The sequence below is a fragment of the Danio aesculapii genome, chromosome 23 (genome assembly GCF_903798145.1).
Source record: "Danio aesculapii chromosome 23, fDanAes4.1, whole genome shotgun sequence".
Taxonomy (NCBI): domain Eukaryota; kingdom Metazoa; phylum Chordata; class Actinopteri; order Cypriniformes; family Danionidae; genus Danio; species Danio aesculapii.
Window position 1 is genome coordinate 43,369,893 of NC_079457.1, and position 16,514 is coordinate 43,386,406.

General features: G+C 36.2%; 1 protein-coding gene across 1 annotated transcript in view; it reads left to right on the top strand.

Moving 5' to 3' along the window:
- Positions 1-16,514, top strand: part of eif4g3b (eukaryotic translation initiation factor 4 gamma, 3b) — a 79,810-nt gene that overhangs the window by 5,925 nt on the left and 57,371 nt on the right. The window contains exons 2-5 of the mRNA XM_056448722.1: positions 1,083-1,176; positions 8,300-8,476; positions 15,785-15,877; positions 16,147-16,179. Of these exons, the coding sequence (XP_056304697.1) occupies positions 1,083-1,176; positions 8,300-8,476; positions 15,785-15,877; positions 16,147-16,179 (397 nt within the window). The remainder of the gene's footprint in view (positions 1-1,082; positions 1,177-8,299; positions 8,477-15,784; positions 15,878-16,146; positions 16,180-16,514) is intronic.

Genomic DNA, 16,514 nt, shown 5'->3' on the forward strand with positions numbered 1-16,514 from the left:
TGTAAATGTAAATTTAATAAATTGAATAAATTAAAACATGCTTAAATTCTATGTAAATGTCCTGTCCAGTCCCGTTTCTGCCAGTGGATCCTGTTGGTTTTTCCCACATTAAACCCATGGTAATATTAGGCGATTTGTAGAAAACCAAGCTTTTCAACATTATCACAATATTTTCCTTTTTAATGTTGTGGAACCTTGCAGCTGGAAGGGCATCTGCTGCGTAAAACATCTGGATAAGTTGGCGGTTCATTCTTCTGTGGCGACCCTGGTTAAAAAAGGAACTAAGCCGTAAGGAAATGAATGAATGTTGTGGAACCATTTTATGCTGGCTTGGTTTGTGGTTCACATCTGAGAGCTCTGTAACAAACTCAAATGGCCCTGTTTAGTGGTTTTCATAGATTGAAATCAATTATTGGTCAGTTTATTAGAATTTTCAATATCATTGTGCATCCCTAATTCTGAGGTAAAGTTTTTTTTCTGCATAGATCACTTGTGATAGCAGCATCTATAAGGAGAGTAATAAACAAATTGATAAGAGACACAGTTCTGGTTCCAGTACATCTTTTTATGGGTTTATTGCAGAGTTATGAGTATTATGTAGGTTATATGTGTACAGTATGTTATAGATTTATGTATGTTTTAAAGAAATTACATATACTACTGTTTAAAAGTCTGAGGTCAACATGAAACTCATGGTAAAATATTTTCCGTAAATTGCTTTATATTTTAAAATGTAAAACAATTTTTTAAAATCATACAATGTTTCAGTGTGTTGCTTTTTAATTTATTATTATTATATTATTATTATTATTATTATTTATTACTATTATTATTTTAATTTATTTATTAATAAAAAGGAAACTGTGACATGTCTGCTTAACTTTTAACTATTATTTTATTGGGACAATGCAAATATTGGAAAAAAAGCTGTAAATATTTTACTACAATAAGCTAATTAGCTAATTTGTTTGTAGATAAATGTGGTCAGCTTATGAATATTTTCATTCTTATCAGTTTTTTATGCATCATGTATGTTTTCCCAACTTGTTTCTGTGTTTGACCTTAAGTACTATCTGCTCCAGAGTTTTCCTTAATTTCCCTTCAAGATATCCACGAGTGCCGCCTTCCCTGGACGAGCGAATCTTCTCAACACAGCCTGTCACTGCTGTCTACAGTGTGAGTTGAACACTTTATTCCCATTCTCCACTGACGCTCACATCTAGACTAAACTACTGATTTCTGATTTTTCTCATTTATTACAAATTATATTAGATTGTTTACTTCCAAAATGTAAAGTAAAAACATAATGATTTGACTTTACTACATTAAATATGCATGTACAAAGCTTAACGAGAACCATAATCCACACACAAGATAAAATCAACAGATCCACAAGTTTACTAAATGAAGCTCATGCTTGTAACATTAACAATAGATGTTTACTCTAGCTTTAGATGAAGGTCACATGTAACTTTATCATAAATCCTGCTTGTTTTTTCAGGCTTTTTTTAACTACACATGAGCTTTAATGAAAACTGCTCAAACACAAAAGTCATATCCGCACAACTTATTTAATTAAAGGTGCAGTATGTATGTTTTTGACTATTTTAAAGCATAAACATACCATAATATATTTGCAGATATTTAAGAAACATGCTAAATGAACATACTTGTTTATTTAAAAAAAAAAAAACAATGCCTCAGTCAGTTGTTCACCTTTTGAATATGTGCATTCCGTGACAGAAAGTCTGTCTTTGTTTTGGTCTGTGTAACTCTGCCCACTGCCAGTTTACCCAATTATATTTTGACACCCGGGGTTGGCTTTGAGGAAAACACAGTGTATTTCGTTTTAGTCATGATGGCTGTCTCAATTCATGCTGTCGTGGATAAAAATGGGAGGACAACGGCAACCTCAAAAAATACACAGATTATAAAAAGCCATGAGGTGGTTTTTCTTTTGCAAACAATACAAATAATAAAAAGGTAAACATTAGCTGACCAGTTTACAGTGTAAAGCTCGATCGTCAGGCATACTCGTTTTGGTTTGAGACGTCAATCTGGCAACCTCTGTGTGCGACAAGTTGTTGGAGGGGATGTTGGGTAATAAAGGTCAATGTTTTCATCCAATATTTTGCATTTGGTCTGCAATGACTACTTCATAGTGCACAATCCTGCATACTGCACCTTTAATGTTGAACATTTAATTCCATTTCAAGTTGTAGAAGTATGAAATAAACAGAAAAACCTCCTGCAATTCTATTGACAGTTGCTTGTGCCATTTTTGTGTCATTTTTTTATGTGGATTACTCAATTAGCTGGATTTGATCATTGACAGTTTGACACAATCCAGAATAGGTCTTCAAAAAACATTAGACTGTCATTTCAAGCGAAGGTTATACTGATATTATGTTCGTACATAAACACTGTATTAATTGGGGATAATAACAATATTGTAAAATTATTTTAATACTTATTATAAAAATAATTAAATACTGCTATATAATCAAATAAAGGTACAAAAACTCTCATGGACATGGTATCTTTTCAATGGGTTCAAAAAGAGAAAGTTTTTGTACTTTTTCTGACACTTTAGGTCAGGGGTTCTCAATTTCGGTCCTGGAGGTCTGGTGTTCTGCAAAGTTTAGTTCTGACCCCAACCAGACATACCTGGGCTAGCTAATCATGCTCTTACTAGGCTTTCTAGAAACATCCTTGTAGGTGTGTTGAGGCAAGTTGGAGCTAAAATCTGCAGGATATCAGCCCTCCAGGACTGAGTTTGAGAACCACTACTTTAATAATATAACCTTTTAAGATACCAATATGGACCTTTTAGAATGAATTTCAATAACCAGTTATGCCTTACGCCATAAGATTATGAAATAGAATACACTCTCTAGAAAATCTGCTCTAAAGGTAAAACTAAATAGTGTTCAATACTTGTGTAAAGCCTTTATAAATAGCCTACAACAAATGTGGAAAGTTTCTACATCATATCATTTGCCAAACTGTTTTGTTTACTATAAATCTTGTCAATTTGCTCTCATGGCTGATAATTGAATATGAATCAGATGATGTCATTACACTGGTCTCATGCCACCAGCTAATCACAGTATTGCTTATCATAATTGCAGTGATTTGAGAGATCTTTTCTTTACAACAATCACACTTAGTAATCTCAGATCAATTCATTTTGATAACTGAATCAGATTCACACTCTTGACTGAAGAACCAAATTCGCTAGAGATCAGTTATCACGATTTAAAAGATCCAGAATTTGCCAAGTCATCTTAGATTGTTAAAGTGATTTTCGAAGAACGGGTCCCTGGTCTCTGTGAACACTTGGTTTACACACTTTGTACTATTACATCATTGCAGTGAGGTTTGTGTGCAAGTACATAACAGAGTTTGCTAAACTAAAACCGTCACAGGTTTTGAGAAAAAAAAAAAATCTAATTAAAATTTTGTACCTTGTCAATTGGTGCGACTGTAATCTGGACACAAACCTGTCATCAGATGTATTCATCTTACATGATCTGAGGCCTGCAGCTTTTTTAGCCATTTTTCGCACATTGTTTGATTTCTTGGACTGCATCTTGGGATCAGATCACTCCTCCGCTCCTGCAGATGTCCTGTAAGATTGTATTATTTAACTCTTCATTTGAGTCATCAGCATTAGGACCACCATGGAAGCTGTTTACCACTTTAGCTTAGTAATGATTCAGGAAGGCTCCAAAAACGCCATGTGTTATTGATTTCACTCTTTCAGTCAGATTTGTTTTTGAAATGTAACATGCAGAGTAGCGTTCAGAGATGCAAGTGAATGTTTCCACTAATTTGCATTTATTGCAAATCAAGTTCTGCAAATGGAACTGAAATTGCTCTATATTCTTATGCTCACCAAGGCTACATTTATTAGATCAAAAATATAAATGTTTTGGGGGAAATTCCGGAAATGGCATAACTGAATTGTTAGCCTCGTTACTTCAGTTTTTAGTGTCACATGATTCTTCAATAATCATACTAAGCTACTTTTTTAGTTGTTTAAAAGGTAAAAATGGTAATAAGAATTTTTTTGAAACTGAAATGTAATGCAAGTTTGCTAAATCAATTTATTAGCTGTCCCACTGACAAATCTGACCCCAAGCATTTAAATAATAATGTATATTCAGCCACCAGAATCAGGGAAAATGTTAATCAGTTAGATAAAAAAATAGCGTATATCTAATTATGATAATATTAACAAAAACATTTTATTTTATGAATAGCAAAGTCCTTTACATATTTTGATTGCAAATGCAATTTTATCTAATATTAAGTGAAAGAAATAGTTTATAGAGACCCTGAAGTTGTAATGCTGAACAATTGCAGTTATAAAAGGTTATATTATGTAATATCCATGACTGTACTTAATTATACAAGGCTTTTGATTACTAAATGTAATGTAATTTATCCATTAAAACTGGAAAGTAGTAGTCTGGCAAAAAATTGAAATGGATTAAAATAGAATTTGTAAAAGATAAAATAAAGAAATTCTACATTATATTCTACCCTATACATATCTAGTGTGTAGTTTAAATATATTTAGTTTAAAGGGGTGGTCTACAGTGTATATTTAAGGCTTGGTTATGTTTATAAGATGCAAAGCAGTGTGTGCTTATGTTTCATTTGTAGAAAATTGTGTTATTTTTTTATGTATCTTACTTTGGTTATATACTGCTATTTAGCTAACATGAAAACGACTGACATATTTCCTAGTTCCTATGAAAGGCTCGCCCTCAAGAGGCTCTGATTGGTCAGCTGACATAATGTGCTGTGATTCACAAATTGGCTCCACGTCACGCCCCTACAAGCACGTGCTTTTTGCGCTGTGTAAACACCCGTATCAGTTTGCCTGAAAGCTAAACCTCATCTTTTCTCTTTAAAATAAAATCTGACAAGTGTCTTTCACATATACATCGGGTTATTAGCATTTGTATATGATATGAAATGTTTACATATATTTTGCAAGTTTGTTATTTGAGATGTAGAACGCTCAGAAAGCAACCACATAGAGAGACACTGCAGCACTGGTGAAGATTGTGGGTGTTTACAGCGGCTTGACTGATAAATACGAATTTGTAGCTAAATTGTTAGCGGTGCCAAACAGCATTTCCTGTTGTATACATGCTTTTTGGACGGCATTTTAGCTTTCTCTGCTATAACATTATAGCGCCTCTGGCCACGCCCCTTTGCTGCACAGGGTATATGCGTGTGGTGAATGCACGTAACAGGAAGCCCTTGTGATCTCACTAGCCTGATGTATTTTTTTGTAGTCCCCAAACTTTGTTCGTTGTAGGCTTTGCTAAGCTTACTCTGTAAAATCCAATGTCTCCCTTTTGCATTGAACTTTGATCGTATTGCATTCAGAGATGATGTTTCTGTTCACACAGCTACAGTACACATCAACTAAAGTTTAAAATATGATATCGTAGTGGACCACCCCACCCCTTTAACCTAGTTTTTATTGATGCATATTAGAGTTACTGTATCAAATGTAAAGAGTCAGTAAGACATCAATTGTTACAATCTATCTGTAAAAAACAAAACTAGTTCACATTTTCTTCCTCTCTGAATTGAAACAGTACAAGTTCAAGCATCAAAAACAATATTTAGGTCAAAAACACAAATAAAAATATATAATAATAATTTTAATAATAATAAGATAAAATAACATCATAAATAAAACTATATATAAAACACACATTTAGCCACTTCAGCAATATAGCAAAATATATAGATACAAATATGCAAGGGTACAGCAGTAAAAGAGAATTAAAAAGCTAATAAAAAAACAAACATAGACATTTTCTTTGTGCTCTCCATTTATAACCAAGCCAGGGGCAAGGAAAATGGATCAGGTATAGATTTATTTTTACATTTTACTCTATAAAACAGTCAAATATTTAAAACCAAGTAGGAGGTTATATTGTTAGGAAAAAAGAAATGCCCATGTAGTTGCAGGACAAACATCACCTTTTAAATAAGAGAATTGACTTCTGACAGCAAGCTGGAGTGACGTAAGGTTGAGCGAGCAGCACTGGTGATGATGTTTGAACAGTAGTCAGGGAAGTGGACGGGTGCGGTGCTCTTTTTTTTTTTTTTTTTTTTTTTTTTTTTTTTTTGCTGAGCTGGTCTTTCTCCTGTTCCTGCTTCCTGTGTTCAGTCAGAAAAAGCCCCTCATTCTGGGATCCACAGTGCTGCGTGTATGATCTCACACCTCCCTTACTTAACACAGCAGCAGCACCACCCTGGAAAAGCCCAGGCTGCTGGATAAAGCTGCGTAATTCTGCCAAATAAATAGGTCATTCTCCACCTGCTGGTGTGGCCTTTGAAAGCAGGGAAAGTCGGTGTTACCAAATTTCAGGTGTTCAGTCTTTTATTGACAATGTTTGGAGATGTTTGTATTTTTTCCTCAAGCTCCTCCCAGATTAAGACGTCTGGTTTCCAGATGGCCGTATTTTAGACCTCACAGTAGGTTAAAACTGGCCACTCTCTGTTTAAAGGCTTTGATCTGCGACGAAGCCGACAGGATTTCAGGTTTTCTTTAATGAGTTATGGAGATGCGCAGCCTGCAGTCTCTCACCGTTCATCCCCCAAGTTAATCTCATTATAAGTTTCTGGCCCACATTTACAATTTATAATTACAGCAGCATCTTTTGAAAGCCCAGGGAGAACCGACAATGACACTGCACTCTCTCCTCTGCCTGTGTACCGGACCGTAACCACTGCTCCGCTGCTGTAATGAGAATTCACTGGAGAATTTCGTGCGCTGACTGATTGCTATCTACATGTAAGCAAGAGCATGTTTGTTTATAATAGAAAGATGTAGAACCAAACAAGAGTAGACATGGATGAAACCTGTTTTTGATACTATTTGGGCTTTTTTTTCCACAGTTAATTTGTCCAAGATGAATTCTTGCACTTTATACGATAACATCATTGCAGTGTGGTTTGTATGCAAGTATGTAACCGAGTTCACCAAAACTAAAACCAAACAACCGCAGGTTTAGAGCAAAAAACATCCAGTTACGATTTTTGCCTTGTCAATTGGTGCATCTGTAATCTAGACACAAACTTGTCATCAAACGTATTCACCTTACATAATCTGAGGCCTGCTGGTTTTGCAGTCATTGTATATTGAATGTGACAGGCCATTTTTCGCACATTGTATGATTTCTTGGACTGTATCTTGGGATCAGATCACTCCTTCGCTACTGCAGATGTCCTGTAAGATTGTATTCTTTTAACTCTTCATTTTAGTCATCAGCATTAGGACCACTATGTGTACCAGTGGAAGCTATTTACCACTGTCACTTAGAAATAATTCAGAAAGGCTCCAAAAACGCCATGTGTTGTTGATTTCGCTCTTTCAGTCAGATTTATTTTTAAAATGTAACATGCAGAGTAGCGTTCAGAGATGCAAGTGAGTGTTTCAGCTCATAAACATTTATTCAGGGTATCCGCGGGGCCTTAAAGTCTTAATGTCTTAAATTTCAAAAACCAAATTTTAGGCCTTAAATCCATTGAAATATTGTGTTGTAGGTCTTAAATAATTTTAAACAGGTCTGAATTTTTCTATGTCCATGTAAAGCTATACCCAATCGGGCCAACACCCATCCAATCACTAACAATAGATTTATATAAAAGTTTTAAGAATCATTTATATATTTACTCAATTTGCTTATTAATATGGTTTAATTATCTTCCTTACAATAACATTTGTTTTTAATGCTTTTTTAAAATGTTTTTATCTTGACCATTAAAACCATCTTTAGCGTTTAGCCTTGTGTAAGTCTGAAATATCATTCATTATGGTCTTAAAAAATCTTAAATTTGACTTGATGAAACTGGTAGAAACCCTCTTATTGTGCATCATCAGCTTTCACAAATGAAAGTGAAATTGCTCTAATTACTGGAATCTAGCAGACCATGATCAACAAATCCAGATATAAATCGCAAAGCAGATCTAAACACAAATGGAGCAGGGAACCGAAAACACTTTTGCTAATAAAAACATCACCAGGGCTACTAAATGTTGAGGAGCAAGCTCATTGGTGTCTGACACGATGGCAACCAATCACCTGCACCATGTAACTGTAAGCAGATTGTATAGCAATGTCAACCTGCACGCCCATAGTGTTTCAGGACAGAACTTTGCATTGAATTGGGCTTCCAAAATGCCATTTCATGTTGCCTTTAAAAACAGCAAAGGCTCAAGGTTCTTCAGTGTTGACATTGTTTTCTGACACTGTTTTCGCAGGTACAGAGACCCCCTGGCCCTCCATTTACACCACATGAAATCAGCAAGGGACACCCTAACCTAGCGGCTACCCCGCCGGGTCATGCCTCTTCCCCAGGACTCTCTCAGGTATCAGTTTCAACAGTATCCGCTGCGCATCTCTATGGTCATCCTAAAGGCTGGGAGCCAGGAGGAGGGGTGAGTGCAACTGAAAATCTCTCTGTCCGTCTCAGCCTTCCTGTATGTCTGCTAGGGTTGGGCAATATATTGTGATTTTAAAAAATATAAAAAGATATGAATTTAATGATTGAAGAATTGAAAAAAGATATAAATTTAGGCCACATTTTGAAGTTTTTATTTGACCAGTATGGTTTCAAATAGTATAAAGAGTCTTGTTATTATTGACACTTTGCTGTTAAGCGAACTGCAGCCATCGCCATATTGTTTTCACAAGTAACGTAAAAGAGATTGAACATTATTCTTGAAATAATCATAGTGAAGTTTATTTAGGATCTTCGCAATGATAAACGTTAAAATGAACAACCACAAGCTGTCCGCACTGCTGAGAATGATGTTTAGATAAATGAAAATGTACTGCTTGCTAGGGGGGTGCAATTAATCGAAAATCCGGTTTCGATTTCGATTTTGGCTTCTAACGATTATGAAAAACCATTAATCGAGATAAACGATTATTCCATCCCCCTTTCCAGTTGTATACATTTGTTGCTCTGCAAAGCTCAGTTCCTCGTGAAAATGACTAAAAGCATGTACTGTAATGTAACTTTTGCAGCACGGGATGCGCATCATTCATTGATTAATGTTCGAATCATTCTTTTTTTTAAAAGCGCGAATAAGTGCATGTTGGTGTGTGTGTGTGTGTGCGCACCGCGCTTAGTCTCGGACAGGCTCGGAGACGAGCAGAGCACACACATCTAACGCCATCTTAATGTGAGCGCTTTAATGGTCAAATACATGCACATTTGTGTCAGGGCGCGGTGTTTAGTGATTATTCATATTAACCGTCATTTATGTAATAACCAAAAGAACCAAAAGAACCATATCTGAGCCGCACTATTCTTAAAGTGACAGCGCGCATTATCCCTGCTGCCGCCTGTTTTTATTATTAATCAAACATCAAAAGAAGAAAATCCCTCACTGCTCTTGACTTAATGACTTTTGTAGTTAAAGTGTTTTTCTTACAGTGAAGATGCTTAAAGCACAGTTTAAACATAAAAGATTTAATAACTCGTTTCTAATAACTGATTTTTTTTATCTTTGCTATGATGTAAAGTACATTATATTTTTCAAGATACTAGTATTCATCCTAAAGTGACATTCAAAGGCTTAATTAGTGTAATTAGGCAAGTCATTGTATAACAGTAGTTTCTTCTGCAGACAATCAAAAATATATATTGCTTAAAGGGGCTAATATTATCGAGGTATTAAAAGAGATTTAAAAATATTTAAACCTGCTTTTATTCTTGCCGAAATAAAACAAATAAGCCTTTCTCCAGAAGAAAAAATATTATAGGAAATACTGTGAAGAATGTTAAACATCATTTGGGAATTATTTATATATAAAAAAAAAATTCACAGAAGAGTAAATAATTTTGACATCAACTAATAATCGTTTTGAATAATCGTGATTACAATTATGACCAAAATAATCATGATTATGATTTTTCCCATAATCGAGCAGCCCTACTGCTTGCTGTCTTCCTATGAAAAAAGAAACAAACTAAAAAAACGACAACAGTAAGTAAACAGCAGTTAATAATCCATTATGTGTATGTTTTAACGTATAGAAACTTTAAACTGAAAATTTTTAATTCTCTAATCATTTTCTCAGCTTCACTCAGCTATTGCCTATTAGGGCTGGGCGATTAATCGAAAAGTAATTGAAATCGACATTTAGAACATATAATCAAGAAATTTTTTCCAGGATGATTTTTTACAATTACTTTTACTTTCCACTTGTCACGTGAGCCCACTCTGTTAAAGGCAACCCAGGCTCATTCTGAGAACGTAGTCCCGGGGACGTTTCTGGAGACCGCGAAATACGTAGCCGGGGGTACGTGCGGCTGCATTTCATTTTTTTAAGCGAACGCTGCGGGGCGGTGTGATGCCGTTTCCCTTCGGCGCTCGCCGGCCGGCCAGCCGGCCGCTCGCCTCCGTGTGGAGGGCTTTCCCGCTGCAACCAGTTTGTCCGGTTAGCTCTTCGTGTACTCGAGGCGCAGAGAGGGGCTGACCACGACGACGACGACGACCGGGTTCGAGTCCGGGGAAGAGCGGGTTCCAGGAATCAGGTAAGAAAACAAAAACAAAATCCAAAAAATGAAGCGAACAAGTTCGTCACAGGGTGAGAATGTGGTCAAAATCCGAAAACGTGGTAAAAACCGAACCGGCGGGTCAGCCGATTGGCCGGTCGCACGGTCAATCATTCCGTCATGAAGACAGGCAGACGGGCGGAAGGTCGTTCGACAGCGGCCTCTAGCGGGTTTACGCGAGAACGGCGCGGGAAAAAGCGCGCACAGCGGCCTCTCGCGGACTCGCGAAAACAAAAACTGCACAAATACGTACCTCCCGGGACGTATTTCGCGGTCTCCAGAAACGTCCCCGGGACTACGTTAAGGTTTGGCTGATTTATTCTTCTAAGGCCACTTTGTAGCCACATCTGATCTCTGGTCAAGTAGGACGATGAACCCATGCTTGAGCTTTACTTTGCACTACATTGATGCTAATTAGAATCTGCACCAGAAATTCTTTAAGATGGCATATTTTCCATTACATATAAATGTTTTAAACATTAAAATATTTGTTCACAGAGGATGCAAGAGATGCACTGTTTAAAATATTATTTACAGGATATGCAGGAGTTATTTACTATATTTTTATAGAAAATGTATTTTTTAAGAAAAAACGTGACCGTTGGTTTTAGGCAATGTGTGTTTTAATTTCCGTTCTTCAATAAATAATCATGGATAGTAGGTAGCGTGTGTTTCCTTCAATTATTTTAAAATCAAGTAATGCACCCTTTAAAAATCTCTCACCTGTAAAATGTGAGCATATTTACTGTGCTAAACCTGTCAGTGAACTATGAGGACAAAATAAATAAAAAAATTATCGTAATCGAGTTAAAATGTTCAATTAAACAAGGTTTTGATTTTAGACCTATTAGGACTATTAGGACTTATTATTATTATTATTTTTTTTTAACTATGAAAGAGATATTTCTGTTTCTCCAAATCCATGATTTTATAAAGACATTGTAATAGAAATCATTATACTTAATTTTTACTTTAACCCTCTATTCGTAATATTAATGCTGCAGTTGCGTCCTGCAGTTTTATTAATGTCAGGGTTGAATTTTCCTTCTAACACAAGGGTCATGTGAAAAAATTGAGCTAGTTGGTTTATTTAATTTCTGATCTAGTTCGGACTGTTATCATTGTTGTTCATTCTTGTTCATTTAGTATGAAAAACATTCTTTGATTAATCTGATTTAATTAGATGCGTCATCCATTTAATCTTCATTAATTTTGAATCAAAATGAATAACGGATTTTGTCAAAATTATGGTGTCAACCTTAATCTAATACATAAATATTGTGATGTATCATAAATAATCTCAAAAAGCTTAAAATACTGGGAGAAAATGACTATATTGCCCAGCCCTATTTCTTGTCACCATTAATCAGTGCATCACTTATTGATTGTCTTGTTTCTCACAGATGCATTACACACAGATAGAAAATCTTTAGAGGTCAGGAGGAAGGGATATCAGATAACCCAATGCAGATAAACATTTCCTATGATGCAATATAAACCATTGATTTCTGTGGTAAATCACAGCACTTCTAATACTCTAATAATACTGACAAGAAGTAAAGCCTTGCTCGTTTTCTTGAGCTAATGCGGATTTGATCTCAAAGATTACACCAAGAAGCAGATAAAACTGTAAGTTCATATCATCTTTAAGGAACCTGCGGTGCGAGTTGTCAAACAGAAAGTTCATCTTACCACAGCCATTGAATACAACTGGCAATTAAGAAGATGTTTTAATAAGATGCTTGACATGCAGACTTCCTCTTTCTGCTTTACAGTGGACTGTATCGTTAATATTTGATAGGAGCACAGCTTATGTAGATATACCTATGTTCTCAATCATAATTAAACTGCAGGGATGTGTGTTTGTGTCATATTATAAGTACGCCCATTACCCGTATCTGTGGGTCCACCAAACTCACTCGTTGTCATGCAAACAGACGCACACACATACACATACACGCACGCACGCACGCACGTGGTGACTGCCTCAGGAATAGAAAGTCTGTCAGGGTGACTCAGCTGTTCTCAGGCTTGTTATCTGTCTGAGACCAATGCTCACATTCCCACTCCACTGCCAGCACGACCGCCTATTAATAGGCTAAGAGTGCTCCAAAGACTAAACCTTAATTGCCCGTCTACCCTTTCCTCAATCATAACATGTACATGTGAATGTGGAGGAAGAATCAGGAAGGTTTGTGGATGTCTGTGGTGAATGGAGCTTTGGGCTGCTGTCTGTTTCTGGCTAACTGATTTACAGTTAACTACTGCTAATAGGTTCTGTAACTCAGTGGTTCTCAAAGTGGGGGTCGGGACCCCCCGAGGGGTCGCGGGACAATGAAGGGGGGTCGCCTGGTGATTTCCAAAAATGTATTTATTTTTATTAAACCATAAGAATTACCATATTTATCCATAAACTACTGAAGAGAAAAAATAGTCATTTATAGTTACTATATACTACATGGTTACCATATAGTTACTATAGTAGGTTATAGTTGCTAGTTCTATTGGATTGCGACCCCTGGGGTAATTACATTATACTAAAGACACAGCAATAGCAGCAGATTGATTTTATAACACCAGGTTAAACTTTCTGGCACATTTACAGCACTGACATACATCAAAAAAAAATTTATCGAAGAATAGACTTGGGTCTATTGGTGTGTGTGCGCCATTGCATTATAACCACTGTATTTATAACCACCTCAGAGGATATTGGGGGTCGCGAGTCACTGGCATTGTCATTTTGGGGGTCGCAGGCTGAAAAGTTTGGGAACCCCTGCTGTAACTAGTGGGTACCGGATAAGTGGGTGGCAGTGATTTTTAAAGTTCAATTATGCAGTACTCAAATGAAGCAATAAAGGAAATCATTCTTTTTGGGGGGTTTATTTTTGAAAAATTGTAGATTGTTATGCCTGCACGCAAGAACAAACTTGGTCAGTTATTTGTGAATCATTGACTCTGCTGCTTAGTTGGCCCTTTTTAAGAAATACAGGGGGAAATTACTTTCCAATGCATTCAGATGCTCACAGAATCAAGTATGATTGTTTTTTTTAACTTTGAAACATACCATTGAGAAATGGTCAGCTGAAGTTGTGCTTACGATGGATGTTCGGATTGATCATCTGGCTTCGCAAACATATTCTTTTGGAATACCCTATTTTTTATGTTATCAGACAATGATTTTTATGTTGAGAGACTTTAAATAAAATATTTTAAAATGTGAATTCTTACAAAATTGTGATTAAAAAAAAAACTGTTTTAGATTTTTATCTCATATATTATAACGTTATAATTTTATCTCATGTATTATTTATTCAGGGTGTCTGCGGGAGCTTAAAAAGTCTTAATGTCTTAAATTTCAAAAACTAAAATTTAGGCCTTAAAAATTCACTGTAATATCGTCTTGTAGGTCCTTAATCATTTTAAACGAGTCTTAATTTTTCTTTTTGCAAGTAAAGCTACCCAATCAGGCCAACTCCTAATTACCAATAATCCATTTTAAAAATTTTTTTTATATTTAAGTATTTTTTTCTTTAAATGAGACAGCAAAATTCTCCAAATTAAATTTTCTAATCAGGGAAAGAAAACTAAAGCAATGCATCACTTTACAAGATCTTTTATCAATAGAAAAACTATTTACAGAAGCCATTACAAAAAATCCTTAGTGTTTAGCTCTGTAAAAGTCTTAATTAGGGTATATGCACAGCTTGTGTTTCTTCCCATACAGATAAACTTCCAGTGAATGGTTAGTTACTTTTTCAGTTTTATACAGTTCTTTTTACAGCATCGATGTTGTAATGCAATTAAAATATAATCAGTTAAATAGACTTAAGCATTAATTTAGTTGTTGAAGCATAAACCAAGATGAAAAGCCTTTTACATCAGCACCAGCAGGCTAGCACAGAAACGTCATTCGAAATACTGGAGTAAAAGAAATTGAAATATTTTAAAGACATGCTGTGGAAAAATCTAATTTAATGCAGTGCTTCTTGTACATTCTGAGACGTATAAAATTTAAGCAGTAAAGATTGTGGTTTTTTTAAAGAAAACAGACCTTTTTATTTATTTTTAGATTTTGTAACTGCGTACAGTTCGCCGGAAGTGTTTGACCCAGGTTACTGACAAATTAAAAGTCCTTTTTCATTCTTCTGCATATACCCTATTTCAATCTTAATCTTTCTAGTCTTAAAAGGGTCTTAAAAAGTTACAAATTTGGCTCGAAGAACCCTGCATAAACCCTGTTTATTGCTGTTGATGTCTTTTTATTGTTATATATATTTTTTATTTTTATAGAAAAGTGAGATTTCTATCATTTTAACTAGTTTTGCCATGAAATAGCCAGAGAAGCTGATATGGCAACAAATTCAAAAAATCTTTCCCTCTCTGGCTTTGGCTTAAATTAATATGCTTTAACTGACACCATTGTTTACCACAGTGTTCTTTTGTTATGGTTTGAGGAAGCCTCCTGAGCTGAAATTCAGATTTGGTTTCTTACATTCACTGTTAGAAGTTGACCAATAGACTGGGCAATCTGACCAATCAGAGCAGAGAAGCTTTGTTTAGAATTTAGGAGCAGTTTAGAAATCAGAAACCAGTCTAGAGATTCTGTGTGTCACTTTTAGAAATAAGGCCATTTGATGTGTATGTTATATAAATATTTTAATGGGATTAATACTTTCAGTCCCTTCAGCAAAACACCAGCATTTTAGATACAAGACCCCATGCTCAACAAGACACGAGCCATTAAAAAACTACTCTTTAACAAGATAAGCTGTCAGCAAAACAAATTTCAGACAAACAAACCGTAAGCTGCTTTGAATGAAAGCACGCAAAACTCTCTTCTGCCATCCTGTACAGTTCAAAATTGCCTGAACTCGGTGGCACACAAATGCTTTGATTGTGCCCACTCACGTCTGCTCAAGACTACGCCTCTATTTCTCTCTCCCTTTCTCTGGCTTGAAGGCAGCGTTGAGGAGATGGCTGATTTGTCAGTGTCAGCAGACCGCAGTGTTTGCAGCGGCAGGGAGTGGACACACTCACTCTGTCACCCACACTCACGCAGCACACACTCACTCAGCTGTAGGGATTTTTATCAGAGACAGTAAAACTCGCATCCATCCTAACAACTGTGTCTTCTTCTCTGCCTCCTCGACCTCTCTGGGACCCTGTGACTCTATAGTCTCCGTACACAACGGGACAGAATGCCGGCACGACCCCTCTGGTTTACTCTCCACCAACCCAGCCAATGAACGCACAGCCTCAGAGCCGCCCGGTGAGTGCATATGATTTCATAATTCTACTGTGTCAGATCTCTATAGAAATGCATCCATTCTGCTGAGTACAGTGTGGTTTGTGGTGATCAGTTGGTGCTGCTGTGTCTATATGGTTCATATAACATGCCTTGCGTCATTGCTTCCTCTCGGGAGGTGCGCTGCATATGCCATGCACAGCTTGTGGTTTGTGTTTGGTGGTGATCATTCTTACTTCTTTCTTTCTCTCTGATTCTCTCCTTCTGCCATGCCACCCTTTGCCTTCGATCAGTTTGCCCCTGGGCCTCGTCCTACCCATCACCAGGTAACGTACGCAAATGCATGGCTTTGTCTGTCACACCTCATAAGCTTTAGTATGTTTTTTTTCTAGACTAATGCAACACATTGATTCTGTTGGTTCTGATGGTTTGGATTATTTACTGCTCCAATATATTCAGGATTAATGTACTGTAAATGCTGTCATGGGCTCCATGAGAATGAGGGCTCAGTGAAGTATGCCATGGCAGTGGTTCCAAATATTTCCCTTTGAAATGAAAGCCACGTAATTATTTTGACGGGTCATGATATGAAAAATAGGATACATAGCAAGCTGCAAGAAAACTGTTTAGTATAAACTATTTTATATTGATAATGCTTTTA